General features: G+C 53.1%; 1 protein-coding gene across 1 annotated transcript; it reads left to right on the forward strand.

Annotated features, from left to right (window-relative positions):
• The first annotated feature begins 4,452 nt into the window (after nucleotides 1-4,452).
• Nucleotides 4,453-24,748, forward strand: scarf1 (scavenger receptor class F member 1). Its single transcript, XM_033046375.1, has 11 exons — nucleotides 4,453-4,677; nucleotides 11,514-11,575; nucleotides 11,976-12,077; nucleotides 13,312-13,834; nucleotides 16,555-16,773; nucleotides 17,192-17,320; nucleotides 18,111-18,214; nucleotides 19,344-19,455; nucleotides 22,272-22,396; nucleotides 23,297-23,431; nucleotides 23,886-24,748. The coding sequence occupies exons 1-11, from the start codon at nucleotides 4,577-4,579 to the stop codon at nucleotides 24,746-24,748; spliced, it is 2,475 nt and encodes an 824-aa protein (XP_032902266.1). The 5' UTR covers nucleotides 4,453-4,576.
• The last annotated feature ends 1,366 nt before the right edge of the window (nucleotides 24,749-26,114 follow it).

Below are 26,114 nucleotides of genomic sequence, written 5' to 3' on the forward strand. Positions count from 1 at the left end.
CCCTCTAGAAATGGTTTACCTATGAATGAACCCTGTTGTCGCTAACGTTTAGCTCGTGTAGTTTGCACCTTGTACACTGCGTCTCAGCAAATTGGCCGGAGTGAGATGCTGAGATAGCATCAAGAGTTGACTTTCTGCAGGACTTGTACAACGCTGTGAGTTTACAGTGAACGGCGGTCACAGTTGTGGTACATGAGCCTCAGCAGCGACATTGCACACAGAACGATCCTAGAAGAATACAGTTCACACAGTGACAGACCCGTCCCGACCAGAATTAGCGCCCAGCTTTTGATATTGATTGGAAGATACAGTATGGAAACCGGCCTACCAAGTACACGCCGACCATCCAGACCATGCTCACACTAGTTGTGCTGTATCCCACTTTCCCGTTCACTCCCGACAAACAGGGGACAATTGCAGAGGCTGATTAACCTCCAAACACACACGTCTTGTGGACGCGCTGTGCACACGGCAGCCAGCCGGCAGTCGCTTGTCTTTCTCTTTTTTTTATCTCACTTTTATATTAATTATAATTTCAAATGTTCGTGTACCTTGTTGCGTGTTGTGACTGTTGGCAACCAATTCCCCTCCGGGGATGAATAAAGTTTTATCATATGGCATCTTTTGTGGGGGGGGACAGGAGCACCCGGAGAAAACCCACGCGGTCACAGCGGGAATGTGCAAACTCCACAGACAACACCCGAGTTCAGCATCGAAGCAATACCCCACGTTAATGCTCTTAGTAAATGCCCGTGTTAATACCCCTGTGTAAATACCCTGTTAATACCCTGTGTAAATACCCTGTGTTAATACCCCTGTGTTAATACCCCTGTGTTAGTGCCCCTGTGTTAATGCCCCTGTTAGTGCCCCTGTTAATGCCCCTGTGTTAATGCCCCTGTGTTAATGCCCCCCTGTTAATGCTCTGTGCTGAGCGCACACATCACAAGTAAGCCGGCTTTGTTTTCCTAGTAGATGATTTCTGCCCGGACCCTGTCCCCGGAGTATCCCGGCCGGCCCGACCTTTCCCGTGCCCCTGCTGCGGAAAGGCCTCTCCCTGCACCAGCCCCTCCTCTGTCGGGCAGGATCCACGCTCCCGCTGGCTCCCAACCGATCTGTCACAGCGTGGAAACTGTAGCAGAGAGCACGGTCGGGGCGGCACTCGCTCTGAGAGCCCTGGGAGGAAGCTGTGTCAGTGTGGGAAGAGGGCGAGACACTACCGCCCATTAACACACGGGGTCAGGGTGCAGACGGCAATGACAGGAGACACCCAAATAAACCAAACACTGGCAGCATGACACGGTGCGAGAGCTGCAGTGACGAGCCACAGACGAGCTGGAAGAGAGAGAGAGTCACAAAGAAAGGGAAGAGAGTGAAACAGAGGAACAGAAACAGTAAACATAGAAACAGAAACTTGGTGCAGGAGCAGGCCATTCGGCCCTACGAGCCAGCACCGCCATTCAATATAATCATGGCTGATCATCTAAAATCAGCACCCGGTACCTGCTTGTTCACCATATCCCTTGATTCCTTAAGCCCGAAGAGCCAAATCAAACTCTCTCTTGAAAACATCCAGGGAATTGGCCTCCACTGCCTCCGTGGCAGAGAATTCAACAGATTCACAACTCTCTGGGTGAAGAAGTTTTTCCTCATCTCAGTCCTAAATGGTCCACCCCTTATTCAAACTGTGAACCCTGGTTCTGGACTCCCCCAACATCGGGAACATTTTCCCTGCATCTACCCTGTCCAAGCCTTTAAGAATGTTATATGTTTCGAAAGATTTCCTCTCATCCTTCTAAATTCTAATGAATACAAGCCCAGTCGACCCATTCTTTCATCATATGTCAGTCCTGCCATCCAGGGAATTAACCTGGTGAACCTACGCTGCACTCCCTCAATAGCAATAATGTTCTTCCTCAAATTAGGAGACCAAAATGCACACAATACTCCAGGTGTGGTCTCACCAGAGCCCTGTACAACTGCAGTAGGACCTTTTTGCTCCTAAACCCAAATCCTCTCGCAATGAAGGCCAACATGCCATTAGCTTTCTTCACTGCCTGCTGTACCTGCATGCTTACTTTCAGTGACTGATGTACAAAGGACACCCAGGTCTCGTTGCACCTCCCCTTTTCCTAATATGGCACCATTCAGATAATAATCTGCCTTCCTGTTCTTGTCACCAAAGTGGATAACCTCATGGCAGATGCAGTATAATCCACATTATACTGCATCTGCCATGCATCTGCCCACTCATCCAACCTATCCAAGTCACCCTGCAGCCTCATAACAACCTCCTCGCAGCTCACTGTGCCACCCAGCTTTGTGTCATCCGCAAACTTGGAGATGTTACATTTAATCCCCTCATCTAAATCGTTAATATATTTGGAAATAACTGGGGTTGCAGCACTGAGCCTTGCAGCACCCCACTAGTCACTGCCTGCTATTCTGAAAATAACCTGTTAATTCCTAATTGCTTCCTGTCTGCCAACCAGTTTTCTATCCATATCAATACCCTACCCCCAATATAATGTACTCTAATTTTGCACACTAATCCCTTGTGTGGGACCTTGTCAAAGGTTTTTTGAAAGTGCCGATAGACCACATCCATTGGCTCTCCCTTTTCCATTCTACTTGTTACATCCTCAAAAAAGATAAGTCAGCTTCATTTCCCCTTCATAAATCCATGCTGACTTTGACCGATCCTTTCACTGCTTTACCAAATGCGCTGCTATTACATCTTTAATAATCGACTCAAGCAACTTCCCCACTACCGATATAAGGCTGATTGGTCTATAATTCCCTGTTTTCTCTCTCCCTCCTTTCTTAAAAAGTGGAGTTTCATTAGCTACCCTCCAGTCCATATGAACTGATCCAGAGTCTATAGAACATTGGAAAATGATCATCAATGCATCTAGGACCACCTCTTTGGGATGCAGACCATTAAGCCCTGGGGTTTTATCTGCATTCAGTCCCAACAGTTTACCTAACACCATTTCCTGACTAATGTGGATTCCCTTCAGTTCCTCCCTCCCACTAGTATGCATACAGTCATAATAAAAGTTTGGTTTGTTGGTTAATAGGTAAGTTGTCCCTAGTGTATAGTAGTGAACCTGTGTATGGGTGATCGCTGGTCGGTGCAGACTCGGTGGGCTGAAGGACTGGATGGTGTGGAGTTTGCACATTCTCCTCTGCATGCATGGGCTTTCCCTGAGTGCAACAGTTCCCCCCACTTCCCAGGAATGTGCAGGTTGGTTGTCTCAAGGCTGTTGTAAACAACCCCTGGAATAGGTGGGCGGCAGAGTTGATGGGAATGTGGGAAGTTAATTGGTAATGAGATTGTTTTAGGAAGTTCATCCTCAATGAGGTTGCTTTGTCAGATGGCTTATACTACATGGGCTGATTGTCCTTTGCTAACATAAGAACATAGAAACATAGAAAATAGGTGCAGGAGTAGGCCATTCGGCCCTTCGACCATTCAATATGATCATGGCTGATCATCCAACTCAGTATCCTGTCCCTGCCTTCTCTCCATACCCCCTGATCCCTTTAGCCACAAGGGCCACATCTAACTCCATCTTAAATATAGCAAGAGGGAGTTAGATGTGGCTGTAGATGTAACTACAGTTACAGTTTAGTTTATTGTCACGTGTACCAAGGTACAGTGAAAGGCTTTTTTGCTTACTATCCAGTCAGCAGAATGACAATACATGGTTCCAATTGAGCCATTTACAGTGTATAGAGACATGATCAGGGAATAACGTTTAGTACAAGGTAAAGCCAGCAAAGTCCGATCAAGGATAGTCTGAGGTTGACCAATGAGGTAGATAGTAGATCAGGACTGCTCTCTGGTTGTGGTAGGATGATTCCGTTGCCTCATAACTGCTAGACTCTATCTGTCTCTGGACTCAGCCAGAGACTGAGACAACACCCTCACCTTTATTAAAAGGATGGATACAGACTGGTTCTGCTCAAGATCCTGCTTCAAGGAGAGCCCTCTTTTACCAGCACCAGCAGAGTTCCAACCCCACCCAGAGTGGCACAGAGTAGCCAAGATGTCAGTCACTGGAGCACAGAGGGCAGGGCTGGCCACCAGGGTAAGATGCACAGGCCTGACCCGTGGGAGGGGTGGAGATGGAGCGCCGAGCTGTGGGAGGGGCGGTGAGGGAGCGCCGCACTGCAACTGACTCCATATTTCCACAATTTCTTACGTCATTCACATGGGCAGCAGCAGGAGTGGATGGGCTGAATGGACTTGCTCAGGGTGGGGTGACCGCGGAATTGTCTGTCGATTGTCCCTCCATTAGAAGCATCCCTCCAACACAAACATCTGCTCTCCACCGTCGATTCCCTTTGTTCCTGAGGAACTGAATAGCAGGAACTGCCTCCCTGCCCCCACCAACTTCCCGAGTAAAAAGCCTCAATTCCGGCAAGGAAGCCAGGCTGTGACATCCGGATCGGAGCCAGTCAGAGGGACAGGACAGAGCCTGCTGCTGGTGGCAGCAGCACAGGGCAGGGGGGGGGGGACGGAGCTGGCTAGTCCAGGCCGGGAGTCCCGTGCCCAAGCTCTCACCCTCCTGACATGGGCACCCTCTTCCTGCTGCTCAGTGTGTTCCCACTGACGTACACCTCCGTCCTTCCACCACTCGACCCTGATGGAGCCAACGTCTGTCGTTCAGCAAGGTAATCCATCACCTGCTTGTGTTCCGAGTCTCGGCGACCCCCTCCCTCCCTCCCGCCCGCTGGGCTGCTGAATCTGGTCTGATCAATCTCTGCCTTTCCTCTGCTGGGAGAAGTATGTAAAACTATGAGAGGCACAGCCATAAGGAGAGATTGGACAAACTTGGATTGTTTTCCCTGGAGAGTCTGAGGCTGAGGGGAGAACTGGTAGAAGTTTTTTAAATTGTGGGTGGCATGAATGGAAGGCACCCTTCTCCTTGTGTGGAACTGTCAAAGACTAGACGGTGTAGCTTTAAGGTAAGGGGGACAAAGTATAAATGGTATGTATGAAACATGTTTTTTACTCGTAGAGTGATGGGTGCCTGGAGCGCACTGCCAGGGGTGGTGGTGGAGGTAGATATGATAGTGGTGTTTAAGAGGCGGTTGGATAGGCACATGGATCAGCAGGGAATGGAGGGATGTGGATATGGATATGTATTAATGTACAGTATAGTGGCGCAGAGCTTGAGTTCCTGCCTTAGAGCGCCAGAGACCCAGATTCGATCCTGGCTACTGGTGTTGTGCTGAGTTTGTACGTTCTCCCCGTAACCGAGTGGGTTTTATCCAGGTGCTCCGATTTCCCCCCACACTTCAAAGACATACAGGTTGGTAAGTCAATTGGCTTCTGTAAATTGTAAATGGGTGCCATTGTGTAGGTAGTGCTAGTGTACGGGTTGATCACCAGACCCGTGTCACTGTAAAGGTTAGGTTGTGATTTATCGGACAGTGGGAAACATGCCCTCTGGTGCTTATCGATCTCCTCCTGGGGATTCCTTTTCACCATGTACTGTCACTTGGTATTTGGCCCACGTGTGGGTCAAAGGGCCTGTTTGCTGCTGTATCTCTAAAGTCTAAAGTAATTGTGCAGGCAGGGGAGATTAGTTTAACTTGAGGTCATGTTCGGCACGGATGTTGTGGGCTGAAGGGCCTGTTCCTGTGCTGTACAGTTCTGTGTTCTGTGTGTGTCTTGGTGTACCTGCCTCTGCCTGTCTCCTGTGTGTTCCCTCACCCCGGCACATCGAGATCCCACTGCCATGACTCCCAATGCTGGCCCATAATGTTCCACCTTGTCCAGGGATGTTTGTTTCCCATTGAACGGGGTGCATGACACTGAACTCTCACCCCTAACATCAGCTTGTCTCTATGTAAACTGTGGGCAGACAGTGAAATATGCAGCAACAGGCAAACTCAGCCTGTCAGGCAGCATCTGTGTAGGCAGAGGGGTGGTCAACAATAGTCCTGATGCAGGGTCTCATCCCGAAACGTTGACTTTCCCACTGCCTCCACAGATGCTGCCTGGCTTGCTGAGTACCTTCATCAGTTTGTTCTTCGTTCAAGAAACAAGGGCTGCACAGTGGCGCGGCGGTAGAGCTGCTGCCTCACAGCGCCAGAGGCCCAGATTCGATCCTGACCGCAGGTGCTGTCTGTACGGAGTTTGCATGTTCTCCTTGCGACCATGTGGATTTTCTTTGGGTTCTTCGGTCTCTTCCCACATTCTAAAGACATGCAGGTTTGTAGGTTAATTGGCTTCTGTAAATTGTAAATTGTCCTTCATGTGCAGGACAGTGTGAGTGTACGTGGTCGCTGTTTGGCACGGACCTGGTGGGCCTTCGGGCCTATTTCCACTCCGTATCTCCAAACTAAACAAAACTAAACGGGGGAAGCGATGGTAAGAAACTGAGTACCACGCAGTTTAATTGTTGAAAGATTTAGATTCTGACATTGAGGCTTAGGATCATGCAGCATGGAATAGGCCCTTTGGTCCAACACGTCCATGTCAACCTAGATGCCTATACACAGGCCCGTACAAAGCTTTTCAAAAATGGTGGTGGCATGACAGGATTACAAAAAATTTAATGTGAAATAATGTGCGCGCTGTGCACATCACGAGCGCGAAGCGTGAAGTCTCTCGATGCCGGGGTCCAGGGCCCGCTTAAGGGCCGTGGAAACTCAGGGGTTTTAGATGCTCTCTGAACCTCATTTTGGAACATTTTTGCATCAAATTTATGACCAATATTTCAGAAATTAATAGGAATCTGAGAAGTAGCTTTTTCACACAAAGGGTGGATGTATGGAACAAGCTGCCAGAGGAGGTAGTTAAGGCTGGGACTATCCTACTGTTTAAAAGACATTTGGACACGTACATGGATAGGACAGATTTAGATGGTTATATTGACAAAACGCGTGTGAGTGGGACTAGTTTACATGGGACATGATGGTCGGTGTGGGCAAGTTGGGCCATATCTATTCAAATCATGATTTTATACACCTCTATTAGATCATCCCTCATCCTCCTGTGCTCCATGGAATAGAGTCCCAGCCTACTCAACCTCTCCCTATAGCGCTGGCCCTCTAGTCCTGGTAACATCCTCGTAAATCTTCACTGTACCCTTTCCAGTTTGATGACATCTTTCCTATAACATGGTGCCCAGAACTGAATACAATACTCTGACTGCGGCCTCACCAACTTCTTATGCAACTGCAACATGACCTCCCAACTTCTATACTCAGCCTGACCGGCTGAGTTACTCCAGCACTCTGTGAAACGTCACAGAACAAGGCCCGATTTGCAAGTTTGCTGATGATATAGAAGTGAGTGGATTTGCAAATAGTGAAGGTGGTTGTGAAAGATTGCAGCAGGATCTGGATCAATTAGCCAGGTGATCAAAAAGTATTTTGGCACTTTGGCCTTCATCAGTCAGAGTATTGAGTATAGAAGTTGGGAGGTCATGTTGCAGTTGTATAAGACGTTGGTGAGACTGCATTTAGAATATTGTGTTCAGTTCTGGGCACCATGTTATAGGAAAGATGTCAAACTGAAAAGAGTACGGATATCCCCATCCTGGATCAGTCCAATCAGGGTTGTGTCATCTGCAAACTTGAGAAGCTTGACAGAGGTGTCTGTGGAGATGCAGTCATTGGTGTAGAGAGAGTAGAGGAGAGGGGAGAGTACACATCTTGCGGTGCTCCTATGCTAAGCGTTTGCGGGACCGAGATATGCTTTCCCACCTCACATGCTGCTTCCTGTCTGTCAGAAAGCTGGTGATCCACCAACAGAAGGGTTCAGGCACAGTCAACTCAGAAAGTTTGGAGCATAGTAGCTCTGGCACAATGGTTGAATGCAGAGCTAAAATCAACAAACAAAATCCTCGCATAGGTCTCCTGGCGGTCTAGATGCTGGGGGATGAAGTGCAGGCCCAGATTGACTGCGTCATCCACAGATCTATTGGCCCAATATGCAAAATGCAGAGGGTCCAGCAGGGGGATTGTGATATTTTTCAGCTTGGTCAGCACAAGTCTTGCAAGGGTCTTCATGACTACAGAGGTCAGTGCGACAAGCCTGTAGTCGTTAAGACCAGTAATCCATGCCTTTTTAGGTACAGGGACAATAGTGGAGACTTTGAAGCAGGCAGGGACAGTACATCTTTGCAGGGACTGGTTAAAAATGAGTAATTGGGTGTGAAGTGGTGATTGGAGTGGGGTGGGTGTAGAAGGGCCCAGTCTTTGTCAGGCTGTGAGTGGGTGTGAAGTGTTGGTTGGGGTGGGAAAGGGTCCACTCTTTTCATACTGGAGTCTTGCCTTAAGTAGGTGTGAAGTGGTGAATGGGAAGGAGAGGGTGCAGGGTCCATTCTTTGCAGACTGGGGTCTGGCTGTGTTTGTTGGGGAGGGGGTTTCAGGGTCGTTCGTCAGCTGACGATTGTCCAAAATGCGGGGGGCTTTCCTCTTATAACTGATGATTTATTGCATGCCGTTCCAAACTGAAGAAGAGTCACTAGCTGAGAACTTGCTCCTCAACTTCTCAGAGTACCTTTCCTTGGCAGCTCTGATTCCTCTTCTCAGCTCTTTATTGATTAGGCTATCTTTTAACTCTTTAACGATTAGGCTATAGGCTTGATGCTTATGTGGCCCCTCCTCAGCAGCAACATCATCAACGGACTGCTGCATTACTGCGGACAGATCCATGCTGACCCTGAAAACATGCAGATTTTTGTGATATTCAAATTATATTAAAAATATGCTGCAAAAAGAGTCACAAACTTTCGAATTCATATTTTTCAGTGTTGTTTTCAAGGCAAAGAAAGCAGTTTAAATTGTGTGATATTATTTGATATTATTCATGAGGAATAAATATAATAGCTCTAAAACCTACCTCAATTTTACACTCATTAAAGATATTCCCCCTTTCCCTCTCCCCTCCCCATCTCTCTCTCTCCCTTCCCTTCCCCTCTCTCCCTCCCCCTTCCCCTCTCACATCCCCCCCTCTTTCTGGCGGGGGGGGGGAGATGAAGGTGGTGTGGACCCAGCGGGGGTGGCGTGGGCAGAAGATGGCTTGGGCCCCGGCGGCGGGGGGAGGCGAGGGTAGCGGGCCCCACCGCAGCGGCTTCTGGTGTTGGGGTTACAGCCGCTCCCGCCCGGCGACGGGAAGACGGTCTCCTGGTCGCCAGGCTGGCCGTTGGCGAGGCTCCGACGCTGCGGATGGAAACGCTGGACGGGGCGGGCTGGAAGACACCTCCACCTCCTCCACCACCACATCCACCTCCTCCACCTCCTCCACTTCCACCACCACCACCACCTCCACCTCCACTTCCACCTCCACCTCCACCACCTCCACCTCCACCACCACCACTTCCACTTCCACCACCACCACCTCCACCTCCACCACCTCCACCTCCACCACCTCCACCTCCACCTCCACTTCCACCTCCACCTCCACCACCTCCACCTCCACCACCACCACCACCACCTCCACCTCCACCTCCACCACCTCCACCACCTCCACCACCTCCACCACCTCCACCTCCACCTCCACCTCCACCACCACCTCCACCACCTCCACTTCCACCACCACCACCTCACCCACCTCCACCACCACCACCTCCACTACTTACCTGGAGTAGACGCGAGGCATCGAGCTCAATGGGTGAAGCACAAATGGCGGTCTGATCCCGCCCGAGCCCACTGCGCACGCGCGGAGAGACGGCGTCATTTTGCGTCGCTTCCCCAACTGCGCAGGCGCGGATGGGCGCATTATTTTCTCCCCCCAGCGGCCGGAACAAGCATTTACGGGCGATTTCCGAGAAAGTGGAAACGCTGATTGTGCTCCGGTTAAAAAAGAAAATTCTGGGTTTTTTTCTTACTCGGGGGGGGGGTGCGGTCGCCCCCCAGCGCAACCCCCCCCCACACCCTTCGGACGACCAAGATGCACTGTAAACCCATTTGCCCATGTTTGGCCTAAGACCCTGTAAACCTGTCCTATCCACGTGTAAACGTCTTCCATACATAGTAATTGTACCCGCATCTACCACGTCTTCTGGCAGCTCGTTCCACCATTCCTCATCTCTCTTAAACATTCCCCCTCTCATTTTAAATGTATTCCCTCTAGTTTTAGACTCGGAAAACAACCCTATATATGCCCTTTCTTATTTTATAAACTTCAAAAAAGTTACTCCACAGTTTCCTTCATTCCAGGGAAACAGTCCCAGCCTTTCCAATCTCCCCGTATAACTCAAGCCCTTCAGTGCCAGGAACGCTCTTGAGAATCTCTTCTGAATTCTCTAGTTTAATCATAACCTCCCAACGGTGTTGCGACCAGAGATTCTCACAAAGCTCCAAGTGCAGCCCAGCTAATTAATGATTTGTATAACTGTAACATGACCACCCAACTCCAAGTGAAGGCAATGAAAGCAGACATACCTTGCCCCTTCTTCACCACTCTGTCTACCTGTGTGGCCACTTTCACTTACAGTACATAATTGTATCACAGGTTCTCATTATCCAATAACACTCCACAGGGCCTGCCATTCAATGTGCATGACACAAAAAAAGCTGGAGTAACTCATTGGAACAGGCAGCATCTCTGGAGAGAAGGAATGGGTGACATTTTGGGTCGAGACCCTTCTTCAGACACGTTTCGGGGTCGAGACCCTTCTTCCGTGTGTATGTCCTGGCTTGGTATAACTTCTTAAAATTACATCACTTCACACTTGCCTGAGTTAAATTCCATCTGGTATTCCTTTGCCCATCCCTGTTGTAAGCTCAGACAACCTTCTGCTCACGATACCAGTTTGATGTCATTGCAAACCTACTAATCATTGCCACCTACATAAATGTCGTCAAAACAGCGCCTCGTGCAAATTGACAATGGCCTGTTGTGTATTGAGGATTGTGCTTTTTACCGGGATAGCCTTCCTGATCTGCATGCAAAATAAATATTTTACTGTACCTCGTATAATAAAGGCCCCGGCACCGATCTCTCCTGCAGATCACTGATCACAGGCTTTCAATCTGAAGAACACACCTCCACTACCACCCTCTTGCTCGTACCGTACCGTTAAAACAACCTGGTATCAAATTTATCTCACTCAGCATCCAATGTGATCTAACCTTCTGGACTAGCCACGTGGCACCTTGTCCAGGTAGATTAGGTCAACCACACAGCCCTCCTCAAACCTCTCCGTCATCTCTTCAAATGTCTCAATCAAATTTGTGAGATGCTATTTCCCCTGCACAAACCCACGCTGACTATCACAGATCAGTCCGTTTGGTTGCATCTTCACCACTATATTTGTTAGTGTTGGTCAGATAACAGATTGACATGTCATATAATTATCAAAATCTACTACGTAGAGATCTAGTCCTCGGCGCCTAGGTAACAGCCCTTGCCCGTGGATGCCCAAACTCATCACATACAGTAGGTCTCAGACAACCCTTGAATGGATAGGTGCAGGGCCGGGAGAGAGAGCAGGGGCGGAGTGACCAGGCCACACGTCGGCATTCACCGTGCTTTGCTTGTCTCCTAGTGCTGATCTACCGCTGGGCTGTTGTGCGGGATGGAGACAGCAGGGGAACTCCTGCAGCATCGGTAGGTGCTTACCGTGGGCGGGGCGGTGAGGGAGGGTCGGTGAGGGAGTACCATTCTGTGGCAGGGGTGGTGAGGGAGGGACGCTGAGGGAGAGGCGGTGAGGGAGTGCCGCGCTGTGGGAGGGGTGGTGAGGATGGGGCGGTGAGGGAGTGCCGTGCTGTGGGAGGGGCGGCGAGGGAGTGCCGTGCTGTGGGAGGGGCGGTGAAGGAGCGCCGCGCTGTGGGAGGGGTGGTGAGGATGGGGCGGTGAGGGAGGGGCGGTGAATGAGTGCCGCGCTGTGGGAGGGGCGGTGAGGGAGCGCCGCGCTGTGGGAGGGGCGATACTGTTCCTCGTTGGTTGCTCGGTGAGCGGTGCAGACGTCTATGACCCAGTGTGATGTCGGTGTGGCTCTCTCCCCCAGCGGTGTGTGCCGGAGCGGGGAGCTGCCGGACGGGAGAGATGTGTGTCCGTCCCGGCGTGTGTCGATGTCCACACGGATACTTCGGAGCCAACTGCGTAACCCGTGAGTACCACAGGTCACCATTGCCCTGTGTGACCCCAGTCTGTCCCACCTCCCACTACTCCACACCACCCACCCCCTCCCCATTTTTGGCAGAGATAGCTGGATTCTTGATTAGTACAGGTGTCAGCGGTTATAGGGAAGAGGCAGGAGAATGGGGTTAGGAGCGATAGATCTCCATGATTGATTGGCCGAGTAGACTTGATGGGCCGAATGAACTAATTCTACTCTTATCACTTATGACATGACTACCTCACCCACCCCACGGATAGTATCCCAAGCTAGGGTACTGTCCAATTCACCCGACCCTGCTCCACCCCACCCCACTGTACAACACCCCATTCCCACCCCACACCCGCCCCACCCACCCCACACCCCACTCTAACCCCACCCCCACCCCACTCTACCACGCCCACCCACACCCCACCGTGTGTGTGTGTGTGTGTGTGTGTGTGTGTGTGTGTGTGTGTGTGTGTGTATACAGTGTGTGGTGCTGTTTCTCATGTGTGTGTGTGTGCCCATATGTGCCCCAGTTTGTGCCTCTGTGTGTGTGCATGTCCATGTGTGACCATGTGTGTGTGTGTGCATGCCTGTGTGTGTACATGTAATAGTCGAGCAGTGTGCCGTGTTGTTCCCCAGGACAGTGTGTCTATGCGTGTGCCCGTGTGAGTGTGTGTGTGTGTCTGTGTGTGTGTACGTGTGGCGGGCCTGGCACTATGCGTGTGTGTGTGTGTGTGTGTGTGTGTGTGTGTGTGTGTGTCTGTGTGTGTGTGTGTGTGTGTGTGTGTGTGTGTGTGTGTGTAACAGGCCGGGCAGTGTGTGTGTGTGTGTGTGTATAGTATAGTATATCTTTATTGTCATTTTTCTGAGTACTCACATACCCAGAGGAAACAAAAAAACGTTGCTCAACCAGTGTCCATTCAGTGTGCAGTAAAAAATAAATAGAAATAAAAATACATATATCATGAACAAATTAAACACTCTACTCTCTACTAAACATCAACAGGCGTGTGTGTGTGTGTGTGTGTGTGTGTGTGTGTGTGTGTGTGTGTGTGTGTGTGTGTGTGTGTGTGTGTGTGTGTGTGTGTGTGTGTGTGTGTGTGTGTGTGTGATAGGCCGGGCAGTGTGTGTGTGTGTGTAACAGGCCGGACAGTGTGTGTGTGTAACAGGCCAGACAGTGTGTGTTTCTGTTCCCATGGACAGAGTGTGCTCAGCAGCTTGTGTGTTATACCCGCAGGCTGCCCGGACCAGTTCTGGGGTCCGGACTGCCGTGAGTCGTGCCCGTGTCACCCCCACGGCAGATGTGACGCCACGTCGGGAAGGTGCACCTGTAACCCGGACCGCTGGGGCCCGGGCTGCGGCCGCAGGTGTGGGTGTGTGCGGGGCCGCTGCGACGCGAGGAATGGGCAGTGCCGCTGCGAGACGGGCTGGTGGGGTGCCAACTGCTCCAGGCCCTGTCACTGCCACCCGGCCAACTCGCTGTGCGACCCGCGGACCGGCCACTGCAACTGCTCCTCTGGTTACTGGGGCAAGAGGTGCAACATCCCCTGTTACTGTGGCCCCTCGCCCTGCACACAGCCCATTGGCGAGTGCCAATGTGGCCAGGGCTGGTGGGGCGCCCTGTGTGACCAGCGGTGCCTCTGCCACCATGGACAGTGCCACCCTAGCACCGGCCTCTGCACCTGTCTCCTTGGCTACCAGGGCCGCCTTTGCAGCGAGACATGCGTCGCCGGCCTCTACGGCCAAGACTGCAGGAACAGGTATGGACAGCCGGCGGCAGCCCGCGATGCATGTCAACTGCGCAATCTGCTGCATTTCTGCTGTTGTTCATGCAGTTGTTTATTGCAGATGCTGCAAAGAGTCAATAGTGGCCAGACCAGGCTTGTTTCTCAATACAATGACAAGTATGCTCCCTCCTCTATTTGGAATATCCACTGTTTCAGGAAACCCTCTTAGTGCCATAGTCTTTTACAGAGTGGAAACAGGCCCTTCAGCCCAACTTGCCCACACCGGCCAACATGTCCCAGCTACATTAGTCCCACCAGGCTGCGTTTGATCCCTATCCGTCCAAACCTGCCTTATCCATGTACCTGCGTAACTGTTTCTTAAACATTGGGATAGTCCCTGCCTCAACTGCCTCTTCTGGCAGCTTGTTTCATATACCAACCGCCCTTTATGTGAAAAAGTTACCGCTCAGATTCCTATTAAATATTTTCCCCTTCAACTTGAACCTATGTCCTCTGGTCCTCGAGTCCACTACTCTGGGCAAGAGACTCCGTGCATCTACCCGATCTATTCCTCTCGTGATTTTATACAGGGCCCCATCTATCTGCCTGACATGAACCATTTGACTGAAACTATGTTGAAGAGAAGGGTGCACTCACCTTTCAGAAGCAAATGTATTGACCAAAATTAATCGGAGTGAAAGTGTGACAGGGCAGGCATTTTGCGACAGCCTGCGTCATCACCCGTCATCATGCGTTCACCTGCTGTCCTCAGATGTCGTAGACAGTCACGCAGCCTGTCGTATCTTGCCGTATTGTGTCGCGGGTGGACGTATGTTGACTTCGGCTGTCGTTGTTTGACGTCTGTGCGGTCGCAGGATGTTGTATTGCTGTCCTATGTTGTCGCTGTTGAGGTCCTGGAACTTGTGAAGCTGACGCCCGCAGTCGTCGATAAAATCGCAAAGTGGCACAGGCCCTCTACTATTCCCTCTAGTCCTTGACATTTGCACCTAAGCGGAAAATGGTTCAGACTCTCAACCCCATCTCTGCCTCTCATACTTTTATATACCTCTATCAATTCTCGCTCAACCATGTGTTCCGGAGAAAACAATCCTCCCCCTTGCTCCCTCCCCAGCCCTTCCAAGTTTATATAGTTAATGCCATCAAATCCAGGCATTATACTGGTAAACCTCGTGGCCACCTTCTCCACATCCTTCTTGTTAATGGGATGACCATAAATGCATTCAATACTCCAAATGTGGCCTTTGTTTACAACTGCACCCTGAGTTCCCTACTTTTATATTTAATGCCCTGACCATGTCGTGTTTTCTTTATCACCTCTATCCTCATGTGTTGCCATTCTCAGGGAACTATAGACTTCAATCCCAATTTCCCTTTGTACATGCTGCCATTAATTGTACACTTTACCCTTACATTTGACCTCTCCAAGTGCAACATAGAAACATAGAAATTAGGTGCAGGAGTAGGCCATTCGGCCCTTCGAGCCTGCACCGCCATTCAATATGATCATGGCTGATCATCCAACTCAGTATCCCGTACCTGCCTTCTCGCCATACCCTCTGATCCCCTTAGCCACAAGGGCCACTTCATGCTTCTCCAGATGATATTCCATCTACCGTTTCTCCACCCACTTTTCCAATGGATCTATATTCTGCTGTTTCCCTTGACAACCTTCCTCACTATCCACAACTCCCACTATTTTCTTGTCATCTGCGAGCTTAGTAATCAACCTACCTACATTTTTCGTCCTTATCTTTTGTATATCTCACAAACAAATTGATCCCGGTGGAACACAACTGGTGTGACTAACACCTCTCGATAACTACCCTCCTTTTTATGGCCATGAACATTTTGAATCCACCGTCATTGTGTCTCAATCTTCTGGACCAGCCTACCCCGAGGGACCTAGTCGAGAGCACTCCACTAAAGTCGGTGTAGAATACCTTACCGTGAGTTTCCTTCGGGTGCTTGGGTTTCCGCCTACATCCCGAAGAGGTGCGGGTTTGTAGTTCAATTGGCTTCTGTAAATTGACCCTGGTGTGTAGGGAATTAATGAGAAAGTGGGATAATATAGAGCTCGTCTATAGAACTAATATAGAACCGGGCGATTATGTAGTTATGTATAGATAGATGGGCGGCGCAGCGGTAGAGTTGCTGCCTTACAGCGCTTGCAGCGCCAGAGACCCGGGTTCTACGGGCGCTGTCTGTACGTAGTGTGTACTTTCTCCACTCAATGTTACACTTTCACTCCAATTAATTTTGACCAATACATTTGCTACTGAAAGGTGAGTGCACCCTTCTCTTCAACATAGTTTCAGTCAAATGGTTCCTGTCAGGCAGATAGATGGTATTCATAGGCAGGAAATACTTTAATACGTAACTAGATTGGTAGCACAACGATAGAGTTGCTGATTTACAGAGACCCAGGTTCGATCCCGACTACGAGTGGTGTCTGTACGGAGTTTGTACGTTCTCCCCGTGGCCGCGTGGGGTTTGTCCCACATTCCAAAGACGTACAGGTTAATTGGCTTGGTATAAATGGCCCTAGTGTGGGTAGGACGGCGTTAATCTGCTGGGATCATTGGTCAGGGCGGACTCGATGGGCCGAAGGGCCTGTTTCTCGAAACGAAACGAAACCTCGGTGGGCCAGGCAGCATCTGTGGAGGGAATGTTGGGATTAGTTTGAGGGGGTGTGCAGGGGTAGGGCGGGGTTAACTGTGGTATGTCTACCCCAGGTGTGGCCACTGTAAGGAAGGTTATCCCTGCTCACCTGTCAACGGGTCCTGCATTCTGTGTGAGGGGGGCTGGAAGGGAGATCGCTGCGACCAGCTCTGCGCCGCTGGGTCGTATGGAAGCCGCTGCACCCTACAATGCCCCGTGTGCGGGAACGGGGCACCCTGTCACCCCCGCACCGGTCACTGTGACTCCTGTAACCCGGGCTGGACCGGTCCCAGGTACGTCAGCGCCTCCCCATCCCACCCCTCGCCTCCCTCCCTCACCGCCCGTACAATAGCGCGGCGCTCCTTCACCCCCCCCTCCCCACAGCGCGGCGTTCCCTCGCCGCCCCTCCCACAGCGCGGCGCTCCTTCACCCCCCCTCCCCACAGCGCGGCGCTCCCTCGCCGCCCCTCCCACAGCGCGGCGCTCCTTCACCCCCCCCCCCTCCCCACAGCGCGGCGTTCCCTCGCCGCCCCTCCCACAGCGCGGCGTTCCCTCACCGCCCCTCCCACAGCGCGGCGCTCCCTCACCGCCCCTCCCACAATACTGTGCCCAGTGCTACCCCCGTGGGACGTGTGCAGGTCTGTGGGACGGGCGGTAGTTGGGATCAGTACCACATCTGTTCACACGGTGTCCGGTCTTTTGTTGTTACCAGATGTGACACCCCCTGCGTGCCTGGGACATATGGGACAGGCTGCCGATCGCACTGCGCAGATTGCTACCATGGAACATGCCATCATGTGACGGGGGAGTGTGTCTGCGACGTGGGATATACTGGGGACAGGTGAGTGATCCATCACAGGGCAGGTACACACACCTGGGACCCACTCCCCACTACCATGCATATACCAGGGACATGTGTGTGATCCATCACAGGACCAGGTCCCTGTCATCTGTAAAAATCATTGCCACAGGCGGCTGTGGGGGGCAAATTAATGAATATTTTTAAGACAAAGATTGACAGATTGCTGATCAGTAAGGTTATCAGGGGCTGTGGGGAGAAGGCAGGAGAATTGGGTTGAGAGGGAAATGTAGACTTGATGGGCCGAATGGCCTAATTCTGCCGCTATAACTTATGAACGTAACTTATGAACGTACACACGCCTGGGTCCCACTCCCCACGTACCCTGGATATACCGGGGACAGGTGAGTGACAGGGCAGGTACACACCTGGGACCCGCCCCTCATGCCCATCAGTGAGTGACGGACACGCCCTCTGTAACTGCACAACATTTCTGTCAACACTGTGGGCTGAGGAATCATAGAGTTATACAGCAAGGAAACAGGCCCTTCAGCCCACTCTGTCCATACCACCCAAGCTGCGTGTCTGGGCTAGTCCCACATACCTGCACCTGCCGCGAATCCCTACAAACCTTTCCTGTCTATGTACCCGTCTAAGTGTCCTTTCAATGTCATGTCTGTACAGGTCTCTGCCTCTGGCAGCTCACTCCACACCCCCATCACCCTCTGTGTAAAGAAACCTGCCCTTCGGGTCGCTTTTAAACCATTCCCTTCTCTGCCCAGTTTCCCACCTGTTCCCGGTGCTCCCTGAATCTGTTGCTGTTGTTTTCCAGTTGTAATTCCAGCTGCCCGGCGGGAACCCACGGGGTGAACTGCTCGACGGCGTGCGGCTGTCTGGGAACTTCGTGCCACCAAGTCACCGGACGCTGCCATCTCAGTGAGTGGTCCTGCGGCGATGGGAACGGGCCGGCATCCCAGGGTGGCCCTGAAGCCGGCGGCGGGAGGGGGGATGGTCCTGCTCCTTGTTATCCTGGTATCCCATCTCAGGCTGGGATCTGGCCTGGTCCCAGGTCTCTCCCGTGTCCTACATTACATTGGGATCGGGCAGGATCCCAGTGCTTCCAATTATCCCGCATTGGATTAGGATTGGATTGTTCCCAGTGCTCCCATCTCCCCCCAAATCCCTCTTTGGATTGGGATTGGTATGTTTCCGTCTCCCATCTCTCTCTTATTTCCCAGCCTGGATTGGAATTGGACTATTCCCAGTGTTCGCAGATATCCCTATTGGAAGGATTCTTCCCAGTGCTCCCATCTCTTCCACAAATCCCTCTTTGGATTGGAATTTGAATAGATCCAGGTGCTCCCATCTCTCTCCTGTATCCCACACTGGATTGGGATCGACTGGTTCCCAGTGCATCCAGATATCCCTCTTTGGATTGTAATTGAACTGATCCCTGTGCTCCTATCATCTCCTGCATCCCACACCAGACTGGGATTGAATTAGATCCCGGTGCTTCCAGGTATCCCTCATTGTATGGGGATAGGGGGGATAGGATCTGCTTCCCACAGTTCCCGGTATCCCGCACGGACGGGGGTTGAGCCGGTGCCAGAAGTGGCTGGTGCCCGCGGTGGGGTGAGGTGGCGGTGAATCCTCTGTGTGATTCACTCTGCTCCCGCGACGATGGGCTACGGGAGGTCCCGACTCCCGCCGTGTGGAAGCGCCTGTGTTGAACCTGGGTCCCAGTGCAGGGTCCCGGAGGAAGGATAATCCCAACAGGAACTCTGTTCCAGGATACTGACCCCGACAAAGGTAACTAGGAATGAATGGGAGAGGGAGAAAGGACCAGGAGCAGTGCAGTTTCTCCCAGTCAATCCTCAATGGTAGCCCGACCATCCACGCTCTAACCCCCGGTTAAGTGACTACGCCGAGATTAATCCCCCCCCCCCCCCCACCCCCCCGCCCCCCGCTGGTCTGCCTACCCCGGCCCCGGGGTCCCCTCTCTGATACTCCCCGTTCTAGGGCGCTGTTCACGGACTCTGCTCTTCTCTTCCCCCCGCATTGCCAGGTAAGGCTGGGGTGGTGACTGCTGCCGTGCTGCTCCCTCTACTCCTGCTCCTCCTCCTCCTCTGTGCCCTCTGCTGCTGCTGTGGACGTAACTCGGACGACCCCACTGGCAGGTGAGTAGTGACCGTGGGGGGAGACTCGGGAAACAGGTCCTGGGGGTGGAGGGGAGGCGGTGGGAGGCCGGACTTGGTGGTAAGTTTCGGTTTATTGTTGTCACGTGCACCGAGGTACAGTAATAAACTTCCTATATCATCAATCAGGTAATACCCACAATGGCTCCAATATACACCAATACAATCGTCAGGGGCGGCACGATGGCGCAGCGGTACATCTGCTGCCTTAAAGCACCCGAGACCCAGGTTCGATCCTGTCCTCAGGGGCTGTCTGTACGGAGTTTGTACCTTCTCCAGGTGACCGCGTGGGTTTCCTCCGGGTGCTCTGGTGTTCTTGTCACATCCCACAGACACGCGGGTTTGTAGGTTAATTAGCTTCTTTAAATTGCTTCTAGTGTGTAGGATGTGAAAGTGGGACAATATACAACTAGTTCGCGCTGTATCTCTAAACTAAACCAAACTAAACAAACTCCAACACGATAGTTAGATCAGAGGGGGAGACACAGAGTACAGAATATAGATGTCTAGATTTACCGCCGTAAAGGAGATTTAGCCGAGCGATGGTATTGGATGGTAGTAGATCCTGCTCTCTGGCTAGCACACAAAGAGCCGCCACGCCCCAGCGCCAAGTATCAGGGGAACGTCCTAGAATCAGTTGAATTTTAGAAGATGATGGCTGATGCATCCACTGTCTCGGTCTCCACTGCCTCTCCCGGGCACTGTTTCTGTCCAATTCCGACCTGCTCGGCGGTGCAGCGGTAGAGTTGCTGCCTTACCGCACCAGAGACCCGGGTTCGATCCTGACTACGGGTGCTGTCTGTACGGAGTTTGCACGTTCTCCCCATGACATGCATGGATTTTCTCCAGGTGCTCCGGTTTCCAACCGCACTCCAAAGACGTACAAGTTTGTAAGTTAATTGGCTTAAGTAAAATTATAATTGTCCCTAGTGCGTGTGTGTAGGATAGTGTTGGTGTGTGTGGGGGGGGGGTGAGGGGTCGCAGGTCGGCGCGGACACGGGCAGAAGGGCCGAAGGGCCGGTTTCCGCGCTGTATCTCTAAACTAAACTAAATGATTTGGGTTTTGAGCTGTTTCGGTCAATTAGGTTTTGGTCACCTGGTACAGCGCGGGGTTTCTTGTTCAGTTTGTTCCAGGGCCTGGCCAATATGGGGCCATTCACGGGTCCAGGCTGCGGGCAGTCGAGGGTTCTGCCCAAGCCGACCGCCTGCCCCTCTTTGGGTTTAAACCCGTGCCCGTGTCCCTGGAGAGGGAGCACACGGTGCCCACTGGGGCATGGGAGGCCTTCTTAGCAACAATGGGCATTTCATCAACTCGAGTCATTTGATGGTTAATTGTTTTGCAAACGGAGAGAATATCAGTTCTGATTATTGTTGTGTTATGTCGATTGTGACTATGGAATAGAGTGACGGAGTCAGTACAGCACGGAAACTGGCCCTTCGGCCCCAATTGTCCATGCTGACCATGGTGCCCAATCTATGATGATCTCAGCCATTTGCCTGTGTTTGGCCAATTTCCTAAACCGTTCCTATTGATATACCGATCCAAATGTCCTTTAAATGTTGTTATTGTACCTGGTTACTGTAGCTCTTTACATTTGCATACAACTCTGAGTAAAGAAAGTCACCCTTCAAGTTCCCATTAAATCTTTAACCTCTGCCGTGTAGTTCTTGATTCTCCTACTCTGGGGGAAATACCCTATCAATTCCCCTCAAGATGTTATACACCTTCAGAAGATCACCCCTCAGCCTCATGCGCTCCATAAAGTCCTAGCCTGCCCAACCTCTCCCTATAGCTCAGGCCCTGGAGTCCTGAATAAAAGCTTATTGATAAGGAAAACAAAAGAGTTCTCAGGAACGGATCCCTGTCGTAACCCAGCGACTGCCCGTCCTGTGACGCCCCTCTTCGGCCCTTGTTGTTTGTACAACTCCCAAACACATCCTACTCTTCATGTTACCTCATCTACTGCATCCGCTGCTCTAGATGTCAGCTGCTCTACACCGGGAGACCAAGCGTAGGGTTGGCGGTCACACCTCCGCTCGGTTCGCAATAACCTACCTGATCTCCCGGTGGTTCAGCACTTCAACTCCCCCTCCCATTCCGAATCCGACCTTTCCGTCCTGGGCCTCCTCCACGACCAGAGTGAGAACCACCGTAAATTGGAGGAGCAGCACCTCATATTTCGCTTGGGCAGTTTGCACCCCAACGGTATGAACATTGGCTTCTCTAATTTCAGGTCGTCCTTACTTTCTCCTCCCCTTCTCAGCTCCCCCTCCACCCTCTGGCTCCACCTCTTACTTTCTTCCTCCCGCCCCACCCTCATATCAGTCTGAAGAAGGGTTTCGACCCGAAACGTTGCCTATTTCCTTCGCTCCGTAGATGCTGCCTCACCCGCTGAGTTTCTCCAGCATTTTGGCCACTCTTCATTTCTCCAGCTAAATTATTTTCTTTGCAATTCCCTTAATCCCGACCTTTACTACAGACCCTCCCATCATTTCCCCTTCCCCCTCCCCCCTACGATATATCCCCGATTTGAGTCATAGAGACTTACAGCGTGGAAACAGACCCTTCGGCCCACCTTGCCCACATCGGCCAACATGTCCCAGCTACACTAGTCCCGCCTGCCTGTGTTTGGCCCATATCCCTCCTATCCATGTACCTGTCTAATTGATTCTTTGATGTTGCGATAGTACCTGCCTCAACTACCTCCTCTGGCAGCTCGTTCCATACGCCCAATACCCTTTGCATGAAAAAGCTACCCCTCGGGTTCTTATTAAATATTGAGACACTGTGTGTGCAGGGCTGTGGATGAAGATCGGGCACCGCTGGCCAGGATGAAGCACCACGTGCGTGGGGTGCTGGCGAACCTGGGCACCGCCGCCCCCTGCCTCTCCCTCGGCAACCAGAAGCTGCCCAAAATCACAGGTGAGCCGCAGCCTGCCCGCCATTGAGTGGGTTGGTACAGGCGTGGGGGAGACCTGGGCTGTGATTGAACATTGGGTACAGGTGTGGGGAACACCTGGACTGTGATTGGACACTGGGTACAGGTATGGATGGGGCTGTGATTGGACCATCGGAGGGGGAGGGGGGAGATAGTGACAGAGGTTGGGAGGGGGGGGGGGAGCGGACACATCAAGGGGCTGGAGATGATGAGAATGGGATCTCTCAGAGATGGCAAAGACTTGACGGATCGAACGGCCTCCTTCCATCTCACAAGGCAATCTGAAATGAGGCAGAGAATCCTGGAAATACTCATCAGGTTAGGGCGCATATGTGGAGAAAACCTTTGTGATCATTCATAAACTGGGAAGGCCGGGTAGCTGTTACATTGGATGTGATGACGCATCGCGAGCGGGCAATGGGCAATATTGGCTTGGCATCGGAGGGGCGGTGGGAAAGGGCGGCAGTGTGGGAAGGTGGAGTTGGGCATGGGAGGGTGCGGGGGGGTGGGGAGTGAGGGGAGTGAGGGGAGGAGTGGAAGGGGAGGGTGGTGAATGAGAGGGGAGGGATGGAGAGGGGGGATTGGGAGGGGAAGGGTGGTGAGTGAGAGGGGAGGGGAGGGTGGTGAGTGAGAGGGGAGGGGAGGCGAGTGAGAGGGGAGTGAGAGGGGAGGGATGGGGAGGGGGGGATTGGGACAGGTGGTGAGTGAGAGGGGAGGGTGGGTGGGGTGGTGAGTGAGAGGGGAGGGGTGGCGAGGTGAGTGAGAGGGGAGGGATGGGTAGGGGGATTGGGAGGGGAGGGGTGGTGAGTGAGAGGGGGGGGGGGTGAGAGGGCCGTTTGCGTGTGCGTGTCTGAGGGAGTGTAACGGTGCCCCGCCTCCCCCAGTCCTGCACCACGATGCCGACGTCAGCTTCAACTGCAGCTTCATCGACTCCCCGTCCGCCGCCTGGGACTCCGCGTCCTTCTCCTCCTTCGAGACGGATGACGATGGGCCCGTCTACTGTACCCCTCCGATGGAAGGTGAGGGGTGGGGAAGGGCGGGGCGAGGCATCGCTGGGGCAGGAGCTCACAAGGCCACCACGAAACCCCTTGTCCCTCCCTCAACCGTCCCCTCCCCTTACTCCTCCCCCTTACTCTCTCCTGTCCCATCCTCTCCCCTGCCCCACCCCCTCCCTCTCTCTTCCCCCTCCCCTCCTCTGACTCCTGTCCTTTCCCTCCCCTCGCGTTTGCCTCCTGCCCTCTCACCGCCCGTTAACTCCATCTGCCCTCGCCTCTTCTCCCCCCCCCCCCCCCCCCCCCAACACCACCACCCCAGACCCTCTCTCCCTCCCACTGTACCCGGGTGGGAGCTGGGGGTGGGGACGGGACAATGAAGTGGGTGGCGGCAGGGGTGTGTGTAGGGGGTAGGGGACGGGAGAATGCTGGGGGTGGGGCAGGGGATGGAGTTGACCCTCTGCGCCTCTGTCCCTCACAGACGGAGTCCCCCGCCCGGCAGGCGGCGGCTTCCAGGAGATGAGCTCCCGCTGTAACTACCTGCCCGCGGACGGCTGGGACCCGACGCCCATCCCACGCACCTCCAGCATCGCCAAAGCCAAGCGGCCGTCCGTCTCCTTCGCCGAAGGCACCAGGTTCACCCCGGGGCAGCGCCGGACGTCGGTGGCGCCCAACGGGGAGGAGCCGGCAGCGCAGCCCCCGAGGAAGAGGAAACTGTCGTGGAGACTGAGCCGGCTGCTCCCCGCTGCGGAGATCCCCTCTCCCCGGGACCCCCCCTCTCCCCGGAATCCCTCGCCCCAGGAGAACATCTACTCTCTGGACCCCTCCACCTCCAGGGACCCCTGCTCTCCCCAGGACCCTTCTAGTCCGGACCCCTCCTCTCCCCGAGACCCCTCCTCCTCCTCCAGTGTCCCCTCTCCCTCTGCCAGCGCCGGGAGGGTGAGGCAGGGCGCGGTTGCTGCCACCCCGGGTGGGTGCGGGGGTTCCGCCAGAGGCTGGTCGCGGGTCCCGGTCGACGGTGTGGTGACCGGGACGGTGCAGGCAATGTTGAAGCGCTTCGGCAGCTTCCAGCGGCAGCGCGGCAGCCCCAGACTGGAGCGGGGCAACCGGACCCCGGGCTCTCCCTCCCCCCCGGGCGCCCCCTCCTCGCCCTCCGGCACCCTCAGCAAGAAGCCTCTCATCCCCACCACCCCCGTGCTCCGCAAGCTGGTGGCCACCGTGGCGGAGGGAGGGGCCGGGCTGGGGGCGGTGGGTGCAGGCGGAGGGGGTGGGAGCCCGGCCCCCGGGGGGTCACAGCCGAGGGGGGACGCACCCCAAAACCCACCCCACCCCAACCCCACCTAACACCATCCCCCTAGCCTCGCCCCCCCCCCCCCCAGGCTCCCCCCCCCCCCCTCCCTACCTAACCCCCCCCCCCCTTCCACCTAACCCCCCGGGAGCAGAGAAGGTCAGAGCGGATTAGTGGGCGAAAGACACTTCCCCTCCCACCGCGCGGCGCTCCCTCTGTGCAGTAGTGGACCTCCCACATCCGAAATGTGCAGGAAAGAACTGCAGAAGCTGGTTTAAATGAAAGATAGACACAAAATGCTGGAGTAACTCAGCGGGACAGGCAGCATCTCTGGAGAGGAGGAATTGGTGACGTTTCGGATCGCTGAGTTTACTCCAGCATTTTGTGCCCCATATCCGAAAGGCGTGTATGTTTGTGGGTTAACTAAATATTGGCCCTAGTATGTGGGGAGTAGATACAAAAGTGGGATGTCATAGAATTTGTGTGAACGTGTGATCGACGGCCGGCGTGGACTCGATGGGCCAAAGGGCCTGTTTCCACGCTGTATCTTTTAAGACAAGATCTATGTCAGCGACAAGGGCACAGTGTCGCAATCTGCCCACTGTAAACATGAATGCCTCTGTATGTGTGTGTGTGTGTGTGTGGGTGTCTGTGTGTGCATGCCTGCAATGGTGTGAGTGTGTGTGTGAGTGTGTGTGTGAGTGTGTGTGCATGCCTGCAATAGTGTGAGTGTGTATGTGAGTGAGTGTCTGTGTGTGCATGCCTGCAATAGTGTGAGTGCCCGTGCGTGCAATTGCATGTGTGTTTATGTATGTGCGGATGTGATTTTGTACGTGTATGCACGTGTATGTATGTGTTGGCATGTGGCCGTGTGTGTCTATGTGTGCGTTAGTGGGTCTATGTGGCTGTGCGTTTGTCAATGAGTCTTTCTGCGTGTGTGTCTGTGTCTGCGTGTGTATCTGTGTGCGTGTATGTATGTCTGTATGTTTGTGTCTGTGTGTGTGTGTGGGCGTGTGCGTGTGTGTGCGTGCGTGTGTGTGTGCGTCTGTGTGTGTGCGTGTGTGTATGTGTGTGTGTGCGTGTGTGTGCGTGTGTGTGTGTATGTGTGTGTGTGTGTATGTGTGCGTGTGTGTGTGTGTATGTGTGCGTGTGTGCGTCTGTGTGTGTGTGTGCGTGTGTGTGTATGTGTGTGTGTGCGTGTGTGTGTGTGCGTGTGTGTGTATGTGTGTGTATGTGCGTGTGTGTGTGTGTGTATGTGTGTGTGTATGTGTGTGTGTGTGCGTGCGTGTGTGTGCGTGTGTGCGTGTGTGTGTGCGTGTGTGCGTGTGTGTGTGTGTGTGCGTGTGTGTGCGTGTGTGTGTGTGTGTTCGTGTGTGTGTGTGTGTGTGTGTGTATGTGTGTGTGTGTGCGTGTGTGTGTGTG

Source organism: Amblyraja radiata, chromosome 28, assembly GCF_010909765.2.
Source record: "Amblyraja radiata isolate CabotCenter1 chromosome 28, sAmbRad1.1.pri, whole genome shotgun sequence".
NCBI lineage: Eukaryota > Metazoa > Chordata > Chondrichthyes > Rajiformes > Rajidae > Amblyraja > Amblyraja radiata.